We start from the raw sequence: 27307 nt of genomic DNA, 5'->3' as shown, positions 1-27307 counted from the left end.
GCAGGACAAAATGAAAATCCATGAAGGAAGTAAGACTGAGTGATGCTGTGCAGAAAGACTGGGAGTGGGACTTTTGCTGGGTGGCCAGGCAAGGACCTGGGGAGGTGGCATCGCTGAGAGCTGAGCAGGGAGAAGACCTGGGGAGATCCGCGTGGTGCAGCAGAAGGAAGAACAGATCCCGAGGCCCTGAGGTGATCGTGAGCTCTCTCATCTGGCGTATCATGGACACATGGAAAGGCAGGTGGGGACTAGACCACATGGGCCTCAAAGGCCAGGAAGAGGAGTGTAGATTTTTTTCTAGGAACAAAAGGAAACTACTGGAGAGTTTTGAGCAGAAGAGTATTGGGATCTGATTCACACTTTTAAAAAATGATTCTGCCTGTTTGGGGAAGAATGGATTACAGGTGGACAGAATCAGAATGAGGGAATACTGCAGTTGTCAGGCAAGGCAGGATGGTGGCTCAGACGAGGCTGGTAGCAGAGAACAGGTGAAGGATTGGAGGTATATTTTGCAAATAAATATGGTGTCAGTCCTGCAATTAAAATGTGATGTTACGTGCTCCCTTGACATCTGGTAAAACCAAGGGGGCCTTGAATGGCCCAAACAGCACATTCCCCTTCCTGCTCTGCTCCTGTGAATAAGGTCCCCTAGCCAAACGAGTCTCCTTGTTACAGGACCAGCCACTGTTCCTGCTCATCCCTGAGTCATGGCTTCAGTTCCCTGCCAGCCTGTGCAATTATTCAAGCAAGCCCCTCACCTCCTCCTGTGGGAACCAGGGGTCACCCCACCCTCTTGATACTACAAAGCCTGCCTGCCACAGCCCTGCTTGTTCACTCAGTTCCCCCTGTGGCCCTGCGTGGTGTGCAGCGTCCTCCTATGCTGGGCTGTGCGGACACGTGACTAGTAAAGCACCGTCGGTCAATTGTCCAGTGTTGGGTATTGTGTCTTCAGCCCTCCCCAGCCCAAGGGCAAGAATCCCTCCCTCCCAGTGGCATAAATAAGAGGTCATCAAAACAATGAAGGCAATCAGATTTGTAGGAGGTGGGCCGGTGGGAATGAGAGATGGAAGAAGGCAGGGTTATGAAGCCACGGCTGGCTTGAGCACCTGGATGACGGGACCATGCGCTGCAATGGGGAAGCTGAAGAGGAAACAGGCCGAGGGAGAAATCAGGAGCTGCCTTGGCACATGCTGGGTCTGCGATGCCTACTCCACCCAAATGGAAATATCCACGCCCTGTGTGATGGGGGCCTAGACAGGGGTAAGCAAGCTTTTTCTGTAAAGGGTCAGGTGATGAATATTTTAGGCTTCATGGGCATACAGCCTCTGTCATAACTACTCAACTGTGCCCTCGGAAAGTAAAAACCACCACAGACAATACGTCAATGAGTGAGCACAGCTGTGCTCCAATACAATTGGATTTATAGAAACAGGCAGTGGCTGGATTTGAACTGGGGACTGTAGGCCCTGGTTGAGAGCGAGGTCACAACTGAAGACCTAAATTGGTAGTCAGTAGCCTCTAGCTGTCTTTTAAAGCCATGGAGCTGTTGAGATGGCCCAGGCCAGGGTGCAGAGAAGAGGCAGCACAGAACTGGCTCCTAGCCTTCAGGGGTCGGGCAGGGGAGGAGGGGCTGGTAAGGACAGAGTGGCCAGCGAGGTGGGAGAGCTGGAGAGTGAGAGTCTGGAAGGGGGCCCAGCAGGGTGCAGAGTTTAGGGAGGCATGTGCTCCCAGGATCCTGGTGTCTCTGACTCAGTAGTCTGGGGTGGTGTTGCGGGTTGAATTGTGTCCCCCAAAAAGATGTGTTGAAGTCCTAATCCCAGGGACCTGTGATGTGACCTCATTTGGAAATAGGATCTTTGGCTATGTAATTAAGTTAAGAGAAGGCCACACTGGATTAAGGTGGGCACTAATCCAGTGCCTGGTGGCCTTATAAAAAGAGGGAAATGTGGACACAGACCCACAGAGGGAAGACCGCCGTGTGATGATGGAGGCACACAGAGGCTGCCACAAGCCGAGGAACGACAAAGATTGCTGGCAACCACCAGAAGCTGGAAGGGCCAAGGAAGGATCCTCCCCTAGAGACTTCAGAGGGAGTGGGCCCTGCTGACTCCATGATATCGAACTTCTGGCCTCCAGAACTGTGAGGGAATACGTGTCTGCTGTTTGAAGCCACCCAAGTTTGGGGTAATTTGTTATAGCAATCACAGGAAGCTAACACGAGTGGGCCCTTAGAACATGTATTTCTGACCACTTTCCAGGTGGTGTGGATGCGACTGGTCCAGGAATCCCTGGCCCTTTGAGAACCACAGGTTCCTATGTCTGCGGAGGTTAATCTGCCGGCTCAGGCAGAGAGAACTCAAGAGTTGCCGCAGTATCTCAAGGGCCACCTGGCCTGAGTCCGGGACTAGAACGAGAGTGTAGTCAGGGAAACACAGGCTGGGGCTCAGGACAGGGTGAGAGGCTCAGGCTGAGCACCTGCGCAGCAGTGGGGGAGGGGAGGTCACCTTTCCCACCCCCAACCTATGACGTCTCACCCGCAGGGGGCATCGTGCACTTGAACCAAAGGAGGAGAGACGTGCTCTCAAGACGCCCATTCCAAGGAGTCTGGTCAGGAAGGACAGGACTTCTGCACCTTTCAGTGATCACTCAGGACCGTTAGATAAATCTGCTCCCTTCCCAGGGGGCAGCTCAGGGACGGGGGAGGGGTGAAGGGGCAGGGGGATGGCTCAGGGCTGTCTCTAGGGAATCCAGGAAAGAACCCCTTGCAGGACACAGACAGGCCATATTTAGCCCAGGTTATAGGGTGGCTCCTTAGCCCAGGGTGTGAGCACATTTTGCAGCCTTTTTCACTCTAGGGTGACAACTCCTCCCCACAATCTATGTCCCTGAACCTTCCTGTCTCTAGCGGTCCAGAGAGGGGCCCCCCCCAGGTCCAGCTTCTCAACTAAGCTGCTGGCACTAATAAAGCTTCTTTTTCCAATAAAAGCTAATAAAGTGTTGAAGTCACATCCTTGCAGCTGACTTCTTGATTTTGTTTTTTAAATAACGCTTTTGACTATCAAAGTGGATTTGAGTTTGATTTACATATTTTACATTTTTTTAGCCAAGAAAACATAAAGGAGAGTAGTAATGAGAGTAGGCAGGATACCCAGTCTCCAGATGGGTGATTCAGGGTGGGCAGTGGTGGTGGCCCCGCCCAGGACCCCTGCCCCACCTATGATCTGACGACCCTGTTGCAGGGGCAGAGACCCCCTGGGATTGGGAGCTGCAGGTGAGCTGACAATTTGCCTAAGCAATTTGCACATCAAAGTCTGTTTTGTCAGCAGACCGGATTTTTCCGGCCACCTTTCATGTCCTTGGCTGGAAACCAGCCCAGCATCATCAAGGGAGACTCAGGAGCAACCTGCTGGGAGCCAGGGACCATGTGGAGGGCCTTAGTGAGGGGCCGGGGCTGCACACTGTCCTGGGAAGGGTGACGTCCTTGACCACACGACTGCCCAGTGAAGACAGGTGCTGCTCCAGAGGCCAGCAGATGGGGGAGCACCCAGGGAATGGGCTCTGGATGCACCTCAGGCCTCTCCCACCACATGCCCCCCTAGCTCCAATGGGAGGGAACTTGGAGCTCCTGCTGCTCAAAGCAGTTTCAGTCGGGAGAATAAAGGAGACTAGACCTCCTTCCTCTACTTCACTTTCCATGGCCCAGTCCTCAGACTTTCTAAATAGGGGCTATCTCTTATATGCTAACTTCCTATCTACTAATATTTCCACCCATCACATACACACATCATTTGCACTTTCACAAACAGCAAGTACAAATAATCTCCAATAACAATCTTGACCTAGAACAAAGTTTTATTTAAAATTTGACTTCCTTTTTAGGTACTTTTATGATTTTTTTTTTTTTTTTTGGTGAGGAAGATTAGCCCTGAGCTAACATCTGTTGCCAGTCCTCCTCTTTTTGCTGAGGAAGATTGGCCCTGGGCTAACATCTGTGCCCATCTTCCTCTACTTTACATGTGGGACGCCTGCCACAGCATGGCTTGACAAGCGGTGTGTAGGTCTGAGCCCAGGATCCGAACCCATGAACCCCAGGCCACCAAAGTGGAGCACACAAACCCAACCACTACGCCACTGGGCCAGCCCCAATAGTTATGATTTTTTTTTTAATGAGTAGAATTGTGACTTTTAATGCATCAGACTTCAGATTTCCTAACTGCAGAGTAGAACTTCCCAAATAAATAGGAGCTGTTTGTTTTCAGTCTCATCGAAAATAACCTAAAGGATGAATTGTGTAAAAATGGGATTGTTTTGAGCTAAAGAGAAAAAACAAAGTACCTGTAAATCATTAGAAGAAAAAAAAATGTTGATTTGGGGTAGGAAAGGCCTTCGTAAAGAATCTCAAAATGCAAATATTGAAAAAAGTAAAGTTTGACAAGTTTAACTAAATCATAATTTAAAACTTTTCTACAAGATACCTTAAAGATCAGAGATAAAACGGGAGAAAATAAATAATACATGTCAAAGAACTATGATCCGAAATTTACAGCAAACTCCTACAAATCAGTAAAAATGACGCCAAAAGGTAAAACAAAAAAACAAATGAGAAACAGATATAAATAAGAAATTTATAAAACAGAAAGTAAAAGTGGTCAGAAGACACACGAAAGCTGCCTAACCTCAGCAATAATTGAGGAAATGAAAATTAAAACAAGACACAATGTTTAACCATCAGATTGGCACAAATTAGAAAGTCTGCTGCACAGCAAGTGTGTTACTGCAGGTGGAAAATGACCCTTTCTGTCTACTGCCCGTGGGTGAGCACTCAGCAGCCTTTGGAAAAGGCAACATGGCAGTGACCATTGAAATTAAAAGGTGTCTTCCCTTCAGCCTGGCAAATCCCACTTCTACGCTCCTGTCTTAGAGAAACCTTCATTTGTGTAAAAAGATAGGTGGGTCCCAGGCTCTTCATTACTTGTGAGTGGTCAGAACTGAAGACACTGCACTAGCCCATCAGGAGGAAACGGTTAAGTGAAGCATGGTGCACCTCAACTGAGGAATACTACGCAGCAATCAACAAGAGCGAAGGGACTAACAAACACTCTCCTCAAAATAGCGAGTGAAAGAAATTGCACAATGAGATCTCATTTGTATAATACATGAAGGGAAGCAAACATTAAAAACATATTTCTAAGGAGGCACAAGTAACTGGTCTGAGGGACTGCCCCAGGGGAGGGTAAGTCACTTGTCATCTGAGACCCTTTTATAGTGTATGATTTCTCCTGTGTTGGTGCATTACTCTTTTAGTTGTTAAAAGAAAATAAAATTAATTTTTAAATTCTTTAAAAAGCTGTCTTAGGACATGTTTTAAGTAAAGAAAAGAAACTAAAGAACAACATTTACATTCTACCATTTAGGTAAAAGAATGCACATAAAAACAAAACTATATTTTTGTCTCAAGATATGTACATAAGTTCATGGAAGCACAGCTGAAGGGTCTCTGCCTACCAGTGGGTCCTTCTGAGAAGAGGGGAACTGCAGAGATTATTTTAATGTATGCAAAAGTACTCACGATTAGTCATGAACTTAAAAATCTTACCTTGAAAAATAAAGTAAAACTGCCTCAGAAGAAGAGAGTGCACATCTCCTTTTTTTTTTTTTTTTTTGAGGAAGATCAGCCCTGAGCTAACATCCATGCTAATCCTCCTCTTTTTGCTGAGGAAGACCAGCTCTGAGCTAACATCTATTGCCAATCCTCCTTTTTTTTTTTTTGTTTTTTCCCCCAAAGCCCCAGTAGATAGTTGTATGTCATAGTTGCACATCCTTCTAGTTGCTGTATGTGGGACGCAGCCTCAGCATGGCTGGAGAAGCGGTGCATCGGTGCGCGCCCGGGATCCAAACCCGGGCTGCCAGTAGCGGAGCACAGACACTTAACCGCTAAGCCACGGGGCCGGCCCCAGTGCACATCTCTTTCAGTCAAAATAAGTGACATTAAAAAGACGTGGTATATATACACAATGGAATACTACTCAGCCATAAGAAACGATGAAATCCAGCCATTTGTGACAACATGGATGGACATTGAGGGTATTATGCAAAGTGAAATAAGTCAGAGGGAGAAGGTCAAATACCGTATGATTTCCTTCATTAAGTAGTAGATAATAACAACAATAAACAAACACATAGAGACAGAGATTGGATTGGTGGTTACCAGAGGGGAAGGGGGGAGGGTGGAGGGCGAAAGGGATAATTTGGCACATGTGTGTGGTGGTGGGTTGTAATTAGTATTTGGGTGGTGAACATGATGTAATCTATGCAGAAATAGAAGTATAATGATGTACACCTGAAATTTATACAATGTTATAAACCAATGTCACTGCAATAAACAAAAAATTAAAAAAAAAAAATATTGGTATAAGGGCCGGCCCGGTGTCATAGTGGTTAAGTTCACGCACACTGCTTCAGCGGCCCAGGGTTCATAGGTTCGGATCCAGGGCGTGGCCCTACTCAAGCCATGCTGTGGCAGGCATCCCACATATAAAGTAGAAGAAGATGGGCACAGATGTTAGCTCAGGGCTGATCTTCCTCACAAAAAAAAAAAGAGTACTGGCATATTTCATTGTATCATTTTATAATTTATACACACTTAGGTTTATTCAAATATCACACTATTGTACCACAAGAATATGTTTATTTCACGAGTGATTTTTAATTCTTTAGCCACAATTTCCTCACATTTTTACATTACCACACCTTTTTTCCTATACTTTTTAAACATTAGATACAGAATTTGTTAGAAGTTAAAAGGGAAAGACATTCTTTCTGTTGAATAATTTATCATATTTAACTTAAAGATGATTAACTTTTTGCATATCAAGAATTGACGCTACTGGGGGTCACATTTATTTGGAGGTCCCAAAATAGCCCTGAGGTCTAAATAGGAAAATATCTTTTATAAACTGTAACAAAACTCTCACCTCAAAATAAAACACTATGAAATGTACACAATTATATCTGTATTCAACATTTTTACAATATCCAGAAACCTACTGGATTTTTAGAAATGACAATGAAAATAGCTTTACATTCAGAAAATAGAGCTTATATCAAGATGACATAATTTGAAACCTGGCGCAAACCTGTGCAGAAATCTGTTCAATAAGGTCATAAGGTTGCCATTGTTAACACACACACTTGGACACCTGATGTACGCCAGGAGAAACGATTTGAATGAAGAGACTTTGAGTGAAATTAGGTTTTTCCATTCATTTGAATGGGGTATATTATTCAAATTCCTTAGGATGTCCCAAAGGGTCTTGGGTTGCTGGTAACATTTCCAAGTTTATAACATCTTTTTATGGTTTTTATCAAGTTCTACAGGGCTGTGCAGTTCCAAACCAGCTTCTAGAACTTCTGCTCAAAAACTGGTGTTAAAGTGCTTCACTACAAACTCCCAAAACTTCTTAAAGCATCAGGTCAACACAGGCCACTGCTCTAGCAAGGATGGCCGGCTGCACTTTTGTTTCCCTCCCACATTTTCTTTAAAAACAGTATAAAGTTGTCACATTTTGATGAAATGATTTCTCCCAAAACCAAACTGTGTTAGCTTTGATTAGAGTTTCCACTACTTAGGCAGACTCAGGAAAATCCCAACACTTCTTCAGGATAAGATGTTGATTCTGTAGTGAACCTGGTGCCAAATTTCAGGGGATTCAGCCCCCACCCTGCAGCCACATGGAGTCTCCAAGCAGATGGTCCTCTCCCGGTTCAGGCCTCTCCATGCCCAGGATGCACGTCAAAGGCAGAGAGACGACGCAGCCTCAGTTGTAGGACCTGGCCGAGGAGCTCCTATACAGCCACCTGGGCCAACACCACCTTTCAATAAGATGACCTGGGTTATGACATGCTAGCTGAGTGACGTGTCACACTGGACAGAGTGCTCCCAGTCACTCTTGGGCTGTCCAGTCCTCCTGAAGACACACCATTGAAACAGGTCACACCTGACATTCCCTCGGAGCCACACCAATGCCACAGCCGCAGTCACCATTGTGAGCACAAAGCCCACTCTCCTTTCAGTTCATTTGTGTGTGGGTGTGTGCACAGACTCACACCTCATCACACACTCTCCACTCGGGCCCAGCTGCTGCTGAGGGCTGCCGGAGCCGGGGCCACGCCTTTCACATCAGCCTCATTCCAGGCTGGGTCCGAGTGCGGAAATTGTGCCCGCAGAGCCCGGCATTCAACTGAGTCACTTGAAAATTAGTTAAATCCATCCAAGTAGTGGTGGGGTTTTTTTTTTTTTTCTTTCAAAAAAACAACCTCCAGAGGAATTTTTTTTTAGCTACTTATTTTAAATGTTAATGAAGAAACATGTGAATTCAAGGGCACAGAAATGAGAAGCTGACTCAAGAGTTACACAGACATATGAAACAAGTTCTAAATGCATCAAAAGGTGTGAAATTACTAAGTCAGCAATCAGCGTTTTAGGAAGAACCATCTTTGTTGTAAGTTCTTTGTGGCTATCAACACTCCCTCTGCAATGATTATTGACCCAATTCCAGTTGTCATGAATGTGACCTTGTTGTTTCATAAGGGTCGGTTATGATCCACCTTCTGCCTTTCCTTGCCTAGAAGACCCTGGTCCTCCAGGCAGTAGCCCAGCTGAGAGCGCTGGCACAAGCCTGCAGCCAGGGAAACTGAGGACCAGGCACACAGGAACAGGGCCCTGAACACAGCCTTTGGTGCAGGATCCAAAGTCACCCACAATGGGACAGAAAGGGTCATGAGCGAATACTTGGGGAGCATGTTAGAATTTCCCCAAATACTGTAAAAAAGAAAAAGTGCTAGTACTTCATCATATAAAAGACTGATTGTGACTAAGAGCTAACAATAGTTCATGATAAATCTTAACCCTACGGGGAATAACTGTATTGTATTAGAATGGAAAATGAGCAAGCATGAATCTCCAGGTGAACCTGGGGGGGAAAGAATAACACTTGACTTGCATCAGGGCTGTAACTCACTTCACAGAGAAAACTTAGGTAAATTATGAAAAGATGGTCTCCTCTTTTACTGTAGTGTGGACAAGGGGAAAAAATACAGTGCTCTTGCCAGAGGCTGCAAGAGATAAATTATACCCACTTCTCAGTTGTGGCTCATTTATTTACCTCTCAGGGATGCTTTTCTTCATAATAACTTGGTACCCATGATTCTTCCCTGGGAACAGCAGGCTTTGCCTCTATTTCAGTACCGGGGTCTGGCCCCACCTCATAGGATTCAGTTTCACAGATAACAGCCTCGTCTCCACCCAGAAGCTGGACTTCCAGAGACCTAGTCACCCACTGACACAGAAGGAAGTGGCAGAGGCAGCCTGGAATGGCTCCTCTGCACCCACAAGTCCCATTGTCCAACTGACATCATGAAATCTCTCTATCCTTCTCCGAAGAATGAGCCTCAAGTCTTAGGAGTGCCCGAAGTTGAGATGACGAAGGTATTGCAATCTCCCATCTTCACATTCCTGAGGTATCTAGTGCTGGCAGGAGCCTGTTGGGAGGAGCTTCAGAAAAAGTAAAGGTCCATAATGTCATGTGCTGCCTTTCTCTAGTGTAACCAAAGACATGGGAAGCGTATGGCCTCTGAACACTGAGGTCATTCCAGGCGACTTCTCCCAGCTTTTCCCTCCCCCTTCGCAGCAGTGAGCTTAGCGCCGGGCTGGCTGTGGACAGACTCACATAAGCAAGTAGAAAAAACTGCATCAGTCTCACAGTATCACATCGGGAGTAACCAGTTCTAGAGGTAAAAGCCATGAATGGCCCATCTGTGTTATCACAGCCACCACAACTTACATAGAAGTTGAAATTTTTTTTAAATACAATAGTTCACATCCACAAGAGGCAACTGAGAGGTTCTGAAGTGACTTCACGTCCACCCCAAAGCCATTTCAGCCACCAGAGTCCAGGTTCCCAATAACCAGGATATCTCAACTGAGGGATGATTCCTGGGCATCTCCCTGGAAAGCAGCAGCACTGACATTGTCTTAGAAATATTTCTTCTGTCTAGTTTAATCATAATTCACTCAAATGCTAAAAAGTATTAAAATATACTTCAACTTTTCCCCTAACTATATTTATATATAAATCCCTGAGAAGGTACCTGTCAACTTGAAATTCACTATTTACAGTTAATAAACATCAGGGTGCCAGCAGACACCGGATCCTCCTGGCTCTGAACAGCAGGGCAGTGCTGTCATCTGCCAGGAGAGCAAACTAGGTCTCCCTCCCTAAACAAAAAGGTGATGGTGGAGGGGGCTGTGCCAAAATTCTAAACCACATGCAGAGAAGCTGGCGAAATCTGCCGTTCGTTCACCCTTTGGTGTTGGAGGTCGTGACATGATAATTCAGCAGAGATGCCACATTGCCTCTCATGATGTCCTTGCTTTCCTGCTCTTTTTAGACCTCAGAGGAGTGGTGGCAGGGAGGATCAAGGCATTTAGCCAAATCTGGAGAAGAAAACAGACAAAGGAAGAAAAGGCAAGCGAGGAAGAAGAGAGGAGGCGAAGGGGACGGCCAGGAACGAGTGTGGTGACAAAGCTGAGGGGACATGTGGAGAGCAGAAGGGGATCACTGTCCCTCAGTGCCCCTACCCCCAACTGACACTGGAGGAGAGGAGCAGGGGGTGACCCCTCATCGAGAAAATGCAGACAGCCATCCAAAGCAATAAAATACATAAACATGAAAAACAATCGCAAAGGATGCCAGATCAGACTGTCAGGGAGACGAGGGGTGTCTCTCTCCACCTCGGGGACCAGCCTTCATCTCATCCAAGGGGACTTGGCCAATCCCAACTCTTAGGCACAAGGATGACCCACAGCCAACGAATATCAGTGATGCTCCAAGTGGGTCTACACCTCTATGCCATTCTGGTGTCTTTCCGGGATGAGGGAGGAACTCACTAAAGTCTGACTTTAAAAGCTGTATTATCATCACAGCTATCTCCCATCAGTCTAGGTGCAGCCTGATGGCCTGTTTAAAGAGGTTTCCGGAGAGGTGGGTGTGAGACCCCTGATTGCTCAATGCCCGATGATGCTGAGTTGGGAGAAATAGCAAGAGGCCAGCGCCATCCCTGCCCACATCATAAGACAGCCAAGCGCCCATCACCATATAGCCAGGGAGCACGATCTGATCTGAGAATCCAGGGTTATAATAAAGAGCTTCCAAATCAGTCTGTCATACTCTAAATCTATGACTTCCAAGTAGGATAATATTTCAATAAAGTGCTCTCGGTAGTGCATATGTGACAGATACTCTACAACCTGGACAGCCAGGGATTCAGTAGAATTTCTCAGTGCTTTGGAGATAAAAAGTACGGACAGAAAACTCCTGCGGAGAGCTCAGGGCCCAAGGCAAATTCCATACGCGCTCTGCCGACGTCCTTGCATCTTGGAAGTTCCACAAAGTCGGCATGAGGATGAACTGAACATCAGGGGCAGTCATCCAAGGAAAAATAAAAGTAATTCCACAGCAGGAAATCTTTGGAATTGAGTCTGGAGGAGGGAGCGGCCCAGCCTACTCCAGGAGAATTTGCCTAAAACAAGTTTAATATTCAATTTTAATCCCTGTTCCTCTGAAAATTACTCCCCCCCCCATTTCAGTAGTTTGCATCACTTTGGGCTCCCTATTCTTTTTGCATCTTTTCTACATTTTAAGGATATATGAATTCAATTTATCTAAGAGCACATACAACTTAATTTTGTATTTCTAGTAATAATTAGATTTACGCCTATTTTATTAAATAGGTTTTTTCTCATATCTATTTTTGACTATGTTAAAGACTTTGTATCCAGTTTATCTAAAATCCTTTGCTTAAAATGAGTTTAGTTCTAGCAATAAGTACATGCTTCTCTATGCACCATTTCATACTTTAACAAGAGGTTTTTCTCCATTATTATTACTGTGTGGATAAGAGAGCTTAAGAAATAAGATCCAAGAAAATCTGACCTCTCTGTCTCACTTGATCATATTGCAGTAAAAGTAAATGCCTCCATCGAATAGAAACATTCAGCATCACTTCATGGAATTATTAAGAACATACAGTGTTCATGCGCACCCACAAATGAGAAGGAAAGGCAAAAACCAAAATAAACAGCAAAAAGGGGGAGAAGTCTACAAATTCTGTATGAAATCATAGAGATATCACAAATAATTATTGCTAGAAACAGTATTTTAAACAAAGTGTCTTCAGATAAATGTATTACAACCGTCTTAAATACAAAGAGCCCCATCCCCCATAAAATGCTGCAAATTTGATCATGATTAAAAATACAAAATTATACAGAAAATGCCCTTCGATAAATTGGTCTTGAGAATTTAATTGAGGTTCTAAAGGTAGTGTTTTCAGCAAACTGCCTACTCAGTGTATTGATTGCTAGAACTGGTTTTAGGCAAATCTATTTGTGCTATGCCCAATTCACTCTTGGGGGCAGCCTGAACAAATATGGACCGCTTTCTGGGCCCCCGAAGCAGCCCGTCAGCGCGGGGATGTGCGGCGCGGAAGGGGACGAGGGCAGGAGGGAGGCGCATCCTCCCCGCCGCAGCCTCCCGGGCCCCGGGCAGCGCGCATCCCGTCCAGGCTCTGCATCCTGCTTCCCCTCTTGGGACACGCCTTCCGGGCTGCGGACCCTCTCACGTCCTTTTCCTCCAGGGCCGCGCCCGTCTGTGCTTCTGCGCCTCTGCCACCCGCTGCTTCTCCGCCTCTTCCGCCTTCCTCTTTTCCTCTTTGATCTCCTTGTACCGCCACTTGGGGAGCTGCAGGTGGGCGCTGTCCTTGGTGCTGCCCTTCGGAGCCGCCCGCTCCGGGTGGAAGGTGGGCGCGGGCGCCTTGCTGATGCGCACCTTGGGGATGACCACGCCCGGCCGCACGCTGCTCCGCCTCAGCAGCGGCAGGGGCAGGAGGCTGGCCTTCTGCGGGGCACGCGGCAGCTGGAGAGACGGGAGGCTGGCTCTCGGGGCCCCCTCTCTGGAGACCCCCACTGCGAGGGAGGTCCGAAATTGCTGCTCGGTGCCCTCCAGCTCGTTCCTCTCCTGGGTATGCGTGTCCGGGTCCCCGTGAGCCTCCAGGATTTCCTGCACCGCCAGCCGCCTTTTCCCCACACAAGGGGGGTTCTCGGGGCACACGGTCTGGCAGGCAATGGCCACGGCGGGGCTGTAGAGGCTCGTGGTCATCCTGACCATGTGGTCCAGGACCCCTCCATCCTCCAGGCCCTGGCGCGAGCGGGAGGTCAGCGTGGACCGCACAAAGTCGGTGAGCCTCTGCAGGCAATTTTTGGAGCCCGCGGGCTTCAGAACTGCCTCGGAGGCCAGCGGCAGCTCTGGCTTGTACTTTTCGGCGAACTGCTCCGGGCAGGGTCGGTCCAGCAGCCTCTGGATGAGGCGAACCGCCTCAAACCGTCCCGTGTAAGCGGCCCACTCCTGGGGCGACATCCCGCGGCGCGAGTCCCTGGCATGGATATCTGCCCCTGTAAAACGCAAAACACAAACAGGATCAGGAGGATGCAAGAAGAGCTTCTCCCTGCCAGCGGCAGAAAACGAAAGACAATGAAACGGATCAAAGGAAAAACTTCCAAAACCTGCCCCTGAGCTGTGCCACCTGGATGAACCCACATCTGACCATCTCCTACTGCATTACTATTACAACACACCCCACCTTTTAGGGCTCCATTTAATGGCTTATCCTTCCTAAATAAAACCACCTGAACGCAGCATCTAAATCGTGGAAGTTTTTAAAGAAATAAGATTTCATGGCTTTCCAGCAACGGAGAGATGACTAGACCACAAATGTGCTTTGCAAACCCTTGACTGATGCTACTAGAATGGTCTAAAAATACTAACAGTAAGTGTCACTTGCAAAGCATGTGGTGTCCCATTTATCTATCATCTCACTTTTCCTCACAGATCTCTTGTGAGGGCTGCTATGGTTCCTATTTTGCAGGGAATGTGTGGTCCTTCACTTCTCATCTGAGTAGTCAGTTGCTCATGCCTCTGTCATCTTTGCCAGACTGTGGGCTTCTCCAGGACAGAGGCCACATCTTACTCGTTTTTGTTCCCTCAACACAAGCCATCCTGGCTAGTAGGAGGCATACATTTAACAAAGGTTTGTTACAGAGTGGATGGTGGTCACAGTGGCCAAGGAACCTGCCTGAGGCCTCGAAGCTGGGAACAGACAGAAGGTCTCAGACCTGAGTCTCCGGGTCCTGAGCCCCATGCACTTGCCACCCCCCCTGCAAGGCAGGCCTCTTCCTCTGTGACAGTGCTCTGTGTCAACATGGCCAGTCTGTAGTACCCAGGGATTTAATCAAACACTAAACTAGGTGTGCTGTGAAGGTATTTTGTAGATGTGGTTTGCATCCACAATCAGTTGACTTGATGTTAAAGGAGATGACCCTTGAGAATGTGGGTGGGCTTCGTCCAATCAGTTGAAGGCCTTAAGAGCAAAGGCTGAGGATTCCCGGAGAAGGAATTCAGCCTCAAGACTGCAGCATCAGCTGCTGCCCAAGTTTCCAGCCAGCTGGCGTGCCCTACAGATTTTGGGCTTGCCAACCCCCAAAATCACGTGAGCCAATTCCTTTAAATAAATCTCAATATATATCTCCTATTAGTTCTGTTTCTCTAGAGAACCCCGACTCCTACATCCTCACAGTCTCCCCACACTAGTCACTTCCTTAATAAATCTCCCATCTCACCCACTGCCCCCTCCTAATATTGCAAAGTTAAACTTCAATTCGATGAAATGTTCATAAATTTTAGCTTGCTAATATAGAAATTAATAAGGAATTGCTGTTCAGTTACTCTTTGTCCCTGCTCAGCCCCACAAACAGTTAAAAATCATTCTGGATTTCAAGTCCCATTAGTCATATTTCCACTGGCAAAGCAATGAGAAGAAGTAGGGCAATTATCTAGTGTGTGAGCTCCCCCAGGAACCAGGCCCGGCAGAGGCGCCTGTATTTATATCCCACGCAGACCCAGGTGTCTGACATGCAGTGGCTGCTCAATATACGCTCAGCTGAGAAGAGTAGGGGGCTCAATGGCTTCCTGCCCTGGCTCCCCAGTGGCCCCAGGCCCAGGCAGACCCAGTTCACCTGAGTTCACCTGGTAATGCTCTTAATTCTGTGACACGTTAACGAATAGCCACATTAGAAGAGTGGTAATTATTTGGAACTGGAAATTAGAATGGAACTCATTAGCTAGAGTACAATTTATAAACTGACTAAAATGAAAAGGGGGCAGTAAAAATGTCACTTCAAAAAATAGATGACACATTAAACCTTAATTAATTGCATGTCACTTAAAAAGGAACAAACTGCAAAATTAAAATCTTAATGAACACTGCTTGAATGAGATATTTTTCAAATGCTAATGGCAAACTAAAGGAACAGCTGTCCACAGTCTAGCACACATCTTCCTGTTGCTCTGGTACCTTTTCAAAACAATCTTGAAAATACTAACGCTCTAAAAAACAAAGGCTATTCTGACTGTAACAGAGCCCAAGAATCTGAGTAACGTTATAAATCAGGGATTCACTTCCTTAAGAAATTACTATTAAGGGTAATATTAAAGGCCTGGGCATAGTAATTCTATCGTGAAAGATAAGTAATGATGACGAACACTTTATACCTTTCAGAGACTATGGGGAACTTCCAAAAGGGCAATGTATCCACCTCCTGCTCATGAGACTATTGGCATCCTCACCTCCTACCCAGCGTTGTTTCGTCCAGGGCTCCAGACATGCAGACAGGAGTTAGGCTCCTGCCAGTGGGTCCATCTGCTGCCATGTTGAGTGCTATGAGTTGTCTATACAAGATCCTCTATTTTATTCAAGGCAGCAACGTACTCAGTTCTAGGGAATGCATCATGACTGGTCTAACCCAGGGTTTCTCAACCTTGGATCTATTGACATTTTGGGCCAGATCACTATTTGTTGTGGGGGCTGTCCTGTGCATTGTAGGACTTTTTAACAGCTTCCCCAGTCTCTGCCCACTAGATACCAGTAGCACTCCACCAGTTGTGACAACCAAAAATGTCCCTGGGGGGCCACACCTCCCCCACCCCATAGAGAATTATTGGTCTAACCTATATGACTTGCAATCCTATTCTCCATTTTCCCAGCCTTCCTTACAGGTGGTCAATGAGCACCAAAGAGAAGGCTGCTGCATCCTGACAAAAGGGACCGATGAGGTTGGTGACACTGCTCCTGTCTGAAACAGGCCTTGCAGGCCTCCTCCTGTGCCACCTCTGGCCTGTATCTTGGGCACTTGGCGTATAATCAATATGATAAATCAGGATGCAGCATCACAGGAAAGAGCTCCTGATGGGAGGGCAGTGGGGAGGTCAGAGCACCTACCTCGAGCTGGCCCCTGCCCCGCTCAAGGCATTTCTGAGACATCTTGTCCTCCGTCTTGCAGAGGATCTCAGCCGGGCTGGCTCCCAGTTGCCCACAAGGGTAATCAGCTTATCATTACACATTTATTAGCTTTCCTGTCTTCCCCGTGTCACTTCTCTATCCCCCACACGACTTCCCAGGGTCGCCTTCCAGAAAAACTACTTGTCCCCAAGTCCTTGGCTCAGGGTTTGCTTTTGTGGGTACCCAGGCTAAGCACTGCTCTGGGTGATATGATTTTTAGCCCTTTCCCTGCCTAATACCTTGAAACTATTCCAACGTGGCAAATTCTCAGGTCACAGGAAATTCCTGTGTTTTCCTTATAAACAGAAAGAAGCTTCTGTCGTGACATCATATCATTTGGCTTTCCAGAAGCACTGAGTCAGGGCTTGCCCAGGACAAGAATGACCATCTGACCACCAACAGGAGCGCCTCTTCTCTCGGATCCCCACTGAACAAGCCTCCTGCTCCTTTACGTCTGCTCTGTTGCCTGGAATCCCAGGAGGCGTCGTGGCTTCTGTTTGCTTGTTTTGCTTCCCAAATGCTGCAGCCACTCCACCACACTTTGGGTGTGGTGTGTGCTCTCCCAGCAAGTCTGGGGCCTGCCGGACTCGCCCGAGCTCAGTCTCTCCTGGGAGAAAATCACGTCCTCCATACGGCTTCTCCAAGCCGCTTATTTAAACAGACCTGTCACTTTGGGGCATTAATATTCCATTGACTGAACAAGATTCTGCAGCCCCCACTGTGATTCCCATCAGCAGAGCTCACATTATTCCCTGGGAAGCCAAAACCCAAAGAGTCAATAGATCAGCTTTTCAGAACCTGGTTATATATTTATTAAAATTCAAAGTTCTGATAATTCTAACAGTATTTTGTTCTGCCTGACAAGGTAAGATAAAAGCTGACATGTGTCTGTATGTTGTGAACTATTGGAAAATGTAAACAGTTGACAATAGTCCCCCCCCCCAAATGTAGGGGGGAGTCCAATTCAATGGTTCCTCATTTTTAAAAGGAAAGGGTTCCTATTGAATATAATGAGATCACAACTCGGAAATTCAACTCAGGTGCAGAAATACACGCAGGTGCAGAAGAACACTACACTTGAAAAAATGAGAAGGAGATATACATTTTCACCCTAGCCATTAATATGTAGTAATGCTTCTGCCTTTTGCTTTTAAAATGATCACAGGACGACCAGTCTGAGATTAGCTGTCAAGGTACCTTCCTCAGCTATACGTAAACACACTGTATGTTGAAGTGTCAATCCAGAGAAATACTCAGGCATTAATATCTTTAAAGGCTTTAATTTTTCTTAACACTGCTATATTTAAATGGAAATAAGAAGAAAAAATTATTTGTGCAAATTTTTAAAATATCTCAAGTTTCCTTATTGTGTCCACCAAACCCAGGGAAGACATTCAATCACATGTTTTTTACATCTACTGTGAAAGAAAATGAAACTCACCTTCCTGGGAAAAACAAGTGTAGGCTAACTTAGCAGTAATGGTAGAAAATGAAAATATTCAAGAAGTTAAACAACCAAAGCCTTAGAGGGCAGCTCCAAAGCTCCCTGAAAAAAGTGTCAGATTTTTATTTTAAGAAGGAATGTGGGGGCTGGCCCGGCGGCATAGTGGTTAAGTTCATGTGCTCCGCTTCGGCAGCCTGGGGTTCACAGGTTCCGATCCCTGGCGTGGGTATACACACCGCTTATCAAGCCATGCTGTGGCAGGCATCCCATATATAAAATAGAGGAGGATGGGCACAGATGCTAGCTCAGGGCCAATCTTCCTCAGCAAAAAGAGGAGGATTGGCAACAGATGTTAGCTCAGGGCTAATCTTCCTCACCAAAAAAAAAGAAGGAATATAGAACAAGCTGGAAGGAGGAATGCATGTAAGAGGGAAAAGATTCTCTTTCCACTTTTTCCATCATTTCTCAGTCACGTTAGTTATATCAGTGGTTCTCAACAGAGGTGACTTCCCCCCAAGGGGACGTTTGGCCATGTGTGGTGAGATTTTTGGTTGTCAAAACTTGGGGGATGCTACAGTTACCTAGTGAGCAGAGGTCAGGGATGCTGCTAAACATCCTACAATTCCCAGGACAGCCCCACCACAAGGAATTATCTGGCCCCAAATGTCAATAGTGCCAAGATTAAGAAGCCCCAAGTTACATGCTTATTACCCTCAATAAGAAAGTTTAAGTATCTCATCACAAGGATATTTTTCAAAGTGAAAAATATACCATAGTTTTTCATTCATTCAGCAATTATTAGACACATAAATTCACCAATAACAAGAATAACAACCAACATTGACTGAAGGTTTCCTCCACGCCAGGCATGCGTCCGAGGGCTTCCCACGTGTGAACTCATTCAGTCCCCAGCGTGACTTCCTGCAGTAACTACTGTCCTTTGCCTCATTTGTAGAAGAGGAAACTGAGGCCCGGGGCGTCAGGTGACTGGCCCCAGGTATAGAGAGGGTGAGTGGAGGAGCCGGGATTTGAAACCAAGGCATCTGGCTTCCGAACTGGTTCTGTCGGCCATTATTCTGCTCCAACCACACACAGTTCAGGGAGGGACACATGAGAGGTTTGCACTGATGTGGATTACTCGAGACATTGATGGGGCACCGCTTGCGAGGAGGGAACAGGAAAGGGAAAGTATATAAAACCTAATACCAGATTTGTTATCCAAATAACTGAAGGAGAAGAAAGACAACGTTAGCATTGAACCTGAAACCTCCACCAGACCCAGGAAGAAAGAATGACAGCAAAACCCATGCATTTTCCAGTGATCGGAAAGCAACTGACCTAAAAACAAAAGGGTTTGTAATTCAAATTAATTCATCAGGAAAAATGCACTGATGTGATTGACACCATAAATTTTTGGTTGATAAAGTAAATTACTAAAGATCTACACTCAGTTATAACTAGATCCAGAAGTAGTAAAAGCAGATGAAGCTTTTCCCAAAAACAAAAGCATCATAACCACTTTTTAATTAGGAGGAACCATCTCTCATGGACATACGACAGGCAGGGCCTAAACTCTGTTGAAACTGATATCTCACTTTCAAAAAATGAAACTATCCCTGAGTCAAAAGCACAATCAATGGGATTAATTTTAATTAGGATCTTTTTTATTTCCAGGAAGGTTTTCATCTTCAAAGCCACTGCCTTCGCTTACTGAATTTCTTTTTCTTACAGCATCCCCTAAAACACTCCGGTTAAAGCAGGAGGAAAAAAAAAAAAAACCCAAAGAGAGTTGTGAATCCTATAACCCTATTCTAATCACAAGGAAGACGACAGACAGGCTCAGACTGTGGGGCACTGCACAGTGGCCAGTATTGAGACCGCGAAGTCAGGAACAAGGAGTGAAGACTGAGAAACCGTCACGGACCAGAGGAGGCTGGGGACATGTGACACTGAATGTGGGAGCTGGCTGGGGCCCTGGAACAGAAAGGGGACATTAATGGAAGATCTGGTGAAATCAGAATCAAGTCTGGAGTTTAGTGAATAGTGACGTACAATGTCGGCCTCTCAGTAAGATGGTAACATGGGGAGACGCGGAGGGGCTGTGTGGGCACTCTGTACCGTCTCTGTCACTTTTCCATACATCCAAAATTATTCCAAAATAAAAGTTTATTAAAAAAAAAAAAACGGAGCAGCAAGTTATCTAAACAGAACTACCAGCCTGGGCTGCTGCCTGGAAGAGCTTTGATGCTGTCCCCGGGAGACTAAGACGGGAGGGAAATGCCACCTCTCCATGAACTCGTAGCCCCAAGCGGGAGTGGCTGAACCCAGCGCCAAGAACAAAAACACAATAAATTAAATAATGGTGACAACAGCATCTCACACTGATTGAGACGTTAGATGCCACCTCTGTGCTGGATATGTGTTTTACATACATTTTCTCATTTAATTCTCAAAATTACCCAGTAAGGTTGTGCTAACGATGATCACGGATTCTATTTTAGTGAGGAAAAGAACTAGAGATAATCACGTGGAATTTAGCTTAGTAGGTCACTGAATTTGTACAGCCCTTGAGAGTTGACAAAGTTGGTGTCATAGTTCATCCTTAGAGAGGTGGGAAAGAATCACTACTCCCATTTCACAGGTGGGCACAGAGATGGAAGTGCTTCCTCCAAGATGACAAGATCATAAAGGGCAAAGGTGAGGGCCTGCTGATCCAAAGCCAAAGCCTGAGAACTTTCCAGTCTGTGATGCTTCACAGGAAAAGGACACTGCTGAACACCACGTCACCATGCAAATCCAACCACCAGCAAGCAGGGATCTAGGATGGCTCCTGGGCCGCCCCTGCCATCCCTGTGCCCACCTTCAATAGGGCAGGCTTGCCGCCCAGAGCCAAGACCAGAACACATGTTTCTGAAGAAGAATACATACGAGCAGGAGGAGGGTAAGGGGTGAGGGAAGGGCTCATCAGGGAACAAGGACAGGTGTCCTACAGGGTGACCATTGCGTGACCTCCCACTCCACCCTGAAGGCGTGTTGCTTTTGTTTTTCTATGTTTCACCTTGGATGATGACAGCCATAACCCCAAAGAAACTATTCTTCATTGCATCCACTAGGCTTTGTCTCTATGGGATTGATTCATCTCTTCAACACATATCAGCATCTCCCGGGACCCCTGGGACCGCACAGGACGGCAGAGACGTACCTGCGAGCATCAGGGCTCGGATGCACTCCGTGCGGCCCTGCATGGCGGCTTTCATCAGGGCCGTGAGCCCCCACGCGTTCCTCCTTTCAAGGTCAAGACCAGGGAAATAGTTCAACAAGTAGTTGGTGATGATGGCGTGCCCTGCAAAAAGAATTGCACACATGTATTGACCCCTCTCCACAAAGAGTGCACATTCCAGTGAGGCCTTCCCAGAGAGAGAAACGTCACATGGTGGACCTCTGGGGACAGCCTGCCTGCAGGGCATGGGAGTTTGCCTCTCAGACCTCAGGAAATAATTCTCACAGAGTCCAGGAAACAGGAAGACACTGGACAGCTCCCTGGCCACAGCATTGCTATCGCTGGTTCACTTCTTCCCTTTGGCCAACTCACTTGGGAGCTGCTATCCTGTCAAACTGTTAAGGAGGAAGCTTGGGGAGCAATGATGCTGGGGGTGGCATGTGGGAACGCTGAGCTAGCCTCATGCAGACACTGGCTGGTCAGGGGTAAGGTCCTGGATGCTGTCAGCTCCCAGCAGGAGACACCAATGCAAACAGATGCAAAACGGAAAATGCATCTCAGGGCAGTTCCTAGCGCTCCCAAGCTTCAGGGAGGAGAAAGTCATCATCCGAGCAACAGGATATGCCACTTCACGCTGCACCCTCTGTTACCCCTCAGAAGTGTCTGTCTGTCTGTCTGTCTCTTTCTTTCTCTCTCACACACACACACACACAGGTGGGGAACAGAGAAAGTGTTGCTACCAAGACCTCAGCTATAAGCCAAGCAGGTAAGGATATTCATTAGAGAATATAGATTTCTCTCCTTTACCACCATGCACTTCCAAAAACGACCTGATTTTCTGCTCATTCCCAGAGGGACTCTCAAAAAGCCCACATGCTCTTAGATAGGGGTCAATAAGGAGAACGTCAAGTAAAAAGCAAGATTCCCAGGATTCTCCAGGCTCACCCACAGAAAACCACTATGGAGCGGGAGAGTCCTCAAACGGAACTGCCTGGGCCACAAAGAGAGGCTCTTGGGTCAAATATCCACGCTGCCTGATGCCCACTGGCCATACGTCTTAAATCCTTGTGTGAAATGACACACCACCCCCCCACCCCTCACTTCAGTCCCCTAGAGGAGGGACTCAACTCTGGCACTATTGACTCTTTGGGGCCGGATTATCTTTTGTTGTAGAACTGTCCTGTGCATTGTAGGATGGTTAGCAGCATCCCTGGATCTACCCACTAGATGCCAGGAGCAACCACACCCCTCTTCCCACCCAGATTATGACACCCAAAAATGTGTCCAGACATTGCCAGATGTCCCCTGTGGAGGCAAAATTGCCCCGTTGAGAACCACTATCCTAGAGGCTCAGACTTCACTGTTTCAGGACCAGTGGTGGAAGACACCAAGGTGGAAGACAGCTTCCTCTCCTCCTCACCTTCACCCACCTCTTAGCTGCCATCTCCATCCTGGCCTCTGCTGATGATGGCTAACATAGCCTCTAGAATGTGAGTGGTCTGCAGGAGCCCCTCTTGGGCCTGGTTGGAGGTGCTGGGTGCCCAGTCTCCATCCTTATACGCTGAGGATCCAGCTCTCTGAAATCCCCCCCGTTCATCCCCACCCCACGCATGTGCCTTTGGAAGCCCCACTGTTAGGGCTGCAGGTATGGGGCCACGAGAACATTTCAGTGCACTCTCTGTCATTAACAGGGCACCACCCCCACCCCCTGGGGAGGCCTCTGCCCCACTGAGAAGCCAGGACCCATGAGACTCCTTCCCTGGCTGATTTCGCTAAGGGCACTGGCTGAGATTTGGGACTTGGCAGAGGAGACGCGCCCGAGGGCGGGCAGCCTTGAGAAGCAAGGTGCTTCCCGAGGCTCGCCCCGCCCGCCTCGCCCTGCAGACCGAGGAGGCTGAGTGAACTGAGGCCCACGGCACAGCAGCCTGGAGAATCCCCACAAGCTGAATGTGAACTCCTCCCGCGGTGGCGCTCAGGGGCTCTGTGCTCCCATCACACCCGACGGAGACGGACGTCCGGACGTCCGGGCCAGGACCCAGTTTCCTTCCTTGAGGGGCACCTGTACACTGCAGGCTGCTGCCCAAGTAACAGTCAATCCTTCTCACCAACTTCAAAAATCAGAGTGCAGACTCTTCTAGAAGCATTGCTGTCGGCTTACCACAGACCTCAGCCCATCTCCTGAACTCATGGCAAAAATTAACAGGTGAACCACGCAGCTTTCTGAGAGAGAAATGCTGACTAATATGACCATGTGTGGAGTTAACAGGCTGGAAACATGTGTCTGCCACGTGCAGCTCTGTGACTCACCAGTTCCAACCAGCAGCTAAGGCTTTTTGACTCATTTTCGCCCTTTGCCCTCTATTGTCATTTACAGCGACCAGGGGAGGGGATGCTGCTGGCTGTCGGGGGCCCAAAGCAGCTTAATTGCCCTAAACTGTGGGGGAGAGAGGGTCCTTTGATCTCCGTTAGGTCTGTCTGTCAGCTCAACGCTGCACGGCTTCTGTCAGTTAGATTTAGCTAGGGTCAAGGTAAAAGGAATTGCAATTCGTTTAGAGCCATTTCTTTAAAAAACGTGCAAGAGTGTGTCGGTGGCAATTTTCAGCAGGATGGCCTTTGCACTGATATATATCCTAAACACTCTGAACAGGCGGGGAGAGGAAAAATTGGAAATCCACAAAGTAAACAGCCCATTATACAGATGGGTTCTGCATATTATGCTGAGCCCAGAAAAACCAACACGCAGCCAGCTCGTTCCAACTGCAAGCGTGTGCTTTCGATGACTCATGAAATCACTCCCGGCTCCCCACCAACTTTCCCAGGATGGCAGAATAATCTCTCTTATCATGCAGATGACCGTGTTCAATGGAAATCAAGGATGGACCCGATGCCTCTAAGAATGTATGCTACTAACCTTTCTTCTTAAAAACCATGACAAAACTGACCAAAGGGAGCTTTCCTTTTCTTTAGTAAGTTAGATAGGTAGATAGATATGGATGGTAGATAGAAGACAGCCTTCTTTGCATAACAGAACCCAAGCATGCACCATACTGAAATCTAGTTTCAGCCCAATCCAACTTAGACCTTATGGAATAGGATTTGGTTCCTGAAGTCCCCAGAAGAAGCCCTTTTAAAGGGTGGGCTCACCATAGAGACCCCAACCCCACCCCACCACCCCCAGTGAGCCCTACCCTGCCTAAGAGAAGGGCACAAGCGAGCCAGGGAAAAAGTGAATTCTGGACGAAATAGTTTCAGTGGAGCGATTAAGCGACAGCGTAGACGGGGAGCTTAGTACTTAAGAGAGCTGGCTCTGAGAACATCCAAATTCAAGTCCCCAGCCTGCCACTTAAAATCTGGGTGGTCCTGGGAAGGTGAGTCAACTTTGCTGAGTCTCTGTTTCTGCATCTGGAAAATGAGAGATAATATCAACCTCACAATTCTGAAAATTACGGGGATAACGTGTATAAAAAGTGCCTAGCAGAATAGACAAATCTCCCAGCAGAAAAATCCCGAATAATTGACGCAGGCAGTCCACTCTCAAGGAGGTGGAACATAACAACCCACTTCTGAACTTGTAGGCTGTGCATAGAGACTTCCATCCACAGGGTAGACTATAGAGAGGAGGGAGGGGGAGAGTGGTTTTACAGCAGAGAAACCTGGCAAACACGACCTCAGCCAGATGATCAAGGTCAACATCAACAGTGATAAGTCACATGGAAAGCATGCACTGACAAAGATTCTCTGCTTGACCAAGCTTTAGTCAGGCTCCTGAACCTTCTCCTAGGCCTATCTGTGCACTTCCTTGTAAAATCTAGTTTTAACAAGAACGCTGCTGAGTCAATTTACCCAGAACCCCCCACCCTCGATATCTGATCTGGTTCCGCATCCTCCACCATCCCCCAGGAAATGTCTGATCACCCTGGCCTGCCTTCAGCCTGAATCTTGTTAGGTAATCTTAACCAGAATCTCCTTTACTCTTAGTAAATGTTTCCTCTTAGTAATTTCTGTCCACTGACCCCCACCCTGCTCCTTGGCTATAAATTCCTACGTACCCATGCTGTATTGGGAGTTGAGCCCACCTCTCTCCCCCACTGTAAAATCCCACTGCAGTGGTCCCTATAGCTATCAAGATGGTCCTAATAAAGTCTGCCTTACCACCTGTAACAAGTATCATCGAGTATTTTTTTCTTTAACAGTGCCCTTGAGAAGATGTGATGGGAATGGCATTTTCCTCTGTGATCCCCTCCCAAAACCCATTAGTCCAGTCTCATCGTGAGAAAACATCAGACACACCCAAACTGAGGGACATTCTACCACTTGACCAGTACTCCCTACACTGTCAAGGAAAGTCTGAGAAACTGTCACAGCCAAGAAAAGCTAAAGGGATATGACAACTAAACGTAATGTGGGAACCCAGATAGGCTCCTGGAACAGAAAAAGAACATTAGGGAAAATCCGAGGCAATCTGAGTAAAGAATGGACTTGAGTTAATAATAATCAAGCATCAATATTGGTTCATTCATTGTATCAAATGTATCATACTAATGTAAGATCCTAACAACAGGGGTCACTGGGTGTGGGGTATATGGGAATTCTCTGTACAATCCTTTGCAGTTTTCTTGTTAGTCTAAACTATTCTAAAATCAAAAGTTTATTTTATAAAAGAGGGATCTAGCATAGGGCCATTCCACAGGGGTGCAAGGTAGGGATGATGATTCGGCAGGCTGCTGGGTGTGGATCCTCTCCACACTGTGCCCAAGCCTTACCCAGTGCGGGGGAGCTCACAGAGGCTGTGGTGGGCATGCAACAGACAGAAGATGGTGGCCGGACCCTCAGGAGGGCGGGAGCATGGAGAGAAGTGGTGGACTCAGAGTGCTCTTGAAGAAGTGAATGGACAGGCCCTGCTGGTTGATTGGCTGAGCCACATAGCAGAAAGAGAAAAGCCAAAGATGACTCCTGATACCACCCCAGCCTCAGGTTTCTGGATCTACTTTGGATGGCTAATGACATCTTCACTGAGAGTGTATGGGGGTGGAAATCCCCCAATGGTACCCAAGCTTGACAGGATTCTCAACCTGGCCCCACAACACTTCTGTGTTCCCTGGTTGACTATCCTCCAAGGCCCATGTGGGAAATTTTAAACTTTCCCAGTCTTAAGTCACCCACTTCACAGCAAAGCCCTCTCCCAGGAGATGATGAACCTCCTCCTTCAGAGGGAACAGAAACCACGAGAAGGGAACCCCCAACTTTCCTCCATCACCCTACAAACTTCCCCACATCCACAAGCAGTCTCTCCTCCTTCCCCCTATTGAAAAAGAAGTGGGATTCTTCTATTTAAAGATGCCAATCTCTCCTCCCCCTCCAGTGCTTTAAAGCCCTTCTCTGCCCACTTCCATGGAATATTTGTGCTATCAATTACCTCCTCTTTCTCTTCAGCTTCTCCCTCCTTTCAAATCTTTTCCCATCAGATTGCATTAATGGCTCAAATTCTTCATCTTGCCCTTTGCCATGTGACTTCACAGATCTTCTGTCAAGAGGAATGTTGGCCAATGGGGCCTTTGCAGGTGTGACACGAGCAGGAGCTTGAAATGCACTTACTCAGCTAGACTCCCTCTCACACTTGTGCCTCAGCTATCTCCCTAAGAAGAACATGCCCTGGCTAGCTTGATGTTCCCATCTACTTTTTCCCAGGCTAGCTTGATGGCCATCTTCTCGCTGTGTCCTCACATGGCAGAAGGGGGAGGGAGCTCTCTGGGGTCTCTTTTATCAGGGCACTAATCCCATTCTTGAAGGCTCCACCCTCATGACCTAATCACTTCCCAAAGGCCCCACCTCCTAATACCATCACCTTGGCGGTTAGGATTCAACACATGAACTTGGAGGAGTCCACTGCAATGACTAACAATAATCCCTGTGGACCTGTCTTTGCATTCCAGCCTCCCACCCTCAGTCATTTGACTCCTTTTCAGTCAAACATCCAGAATCAACTACTCTCACTCTAGCTACTTACAGTCCCCTGATTCTCCTGAAACTGCCTTCCCACTGGCCCCAATGACCGTCTTGTAGCAAAATCCAATGGTTTCTAGTAGTTCCCATCTTCCTTGACATCTCCACAGCATTTACTACTTGTCTCTTCCATTTGAAACACTCTCTTTCTGCAGATATCCTGATAGATCAGGCTTCTAATTTTCCTC

General features: G+C 47.1%; 1 protein-coding gene across 1 annotated transcript in view; it reads right to left on the bottom strand.

Annotated features, from left to right (window-relative positions):
* Positions 1 to 12198: 12198 nt before the first annotated feature.
* Positions 12199 to 27307, bottom strand: part of ANKRD33B (ankyrin repeat domain 33B) — a 68768-nt gene continuing 53659 nt past the window's right edge. Inside the window, exons 3-4 of the mRNA XM_004427123.3 lie at positions 21099 to 21239; positions 12199 to 13510 (exon numbers count right to left, since the gene is read on the bottom strand). Of these exons, the coding sequence (XP_004427180.1) occupies positions 12678 to 13510; positions 21099 to 21239 (974 nt within the window). The 3' untranslated portion in view covers positions 12199 to 12677. The remainder of the gene's footprint in view (positions 13511 to 21098; positions 21240 to 27307) is intronic.

This window comes from Ceratotherium simum, chromosome 18, assembly GCF_057802395.1.
Source record: "Ceratotherium simum simum isolate JZ-2026a chromosome 18, ASM5780239v1, whole genome shotgun sequence".
In the NCBI taxonomy this organism is placed as follows: Eukaryota; Metazoa; Chordata; class Mammalia; order Perissodactyla; family Rhinocerotidae; genus Ceratotherium; species Ceratotherium simum.
The sequence above is the reverse complement of the archived record's forward strand: the minus strand, read 5'-3'. Positions and strand labels throughout refer to the sequence as shown.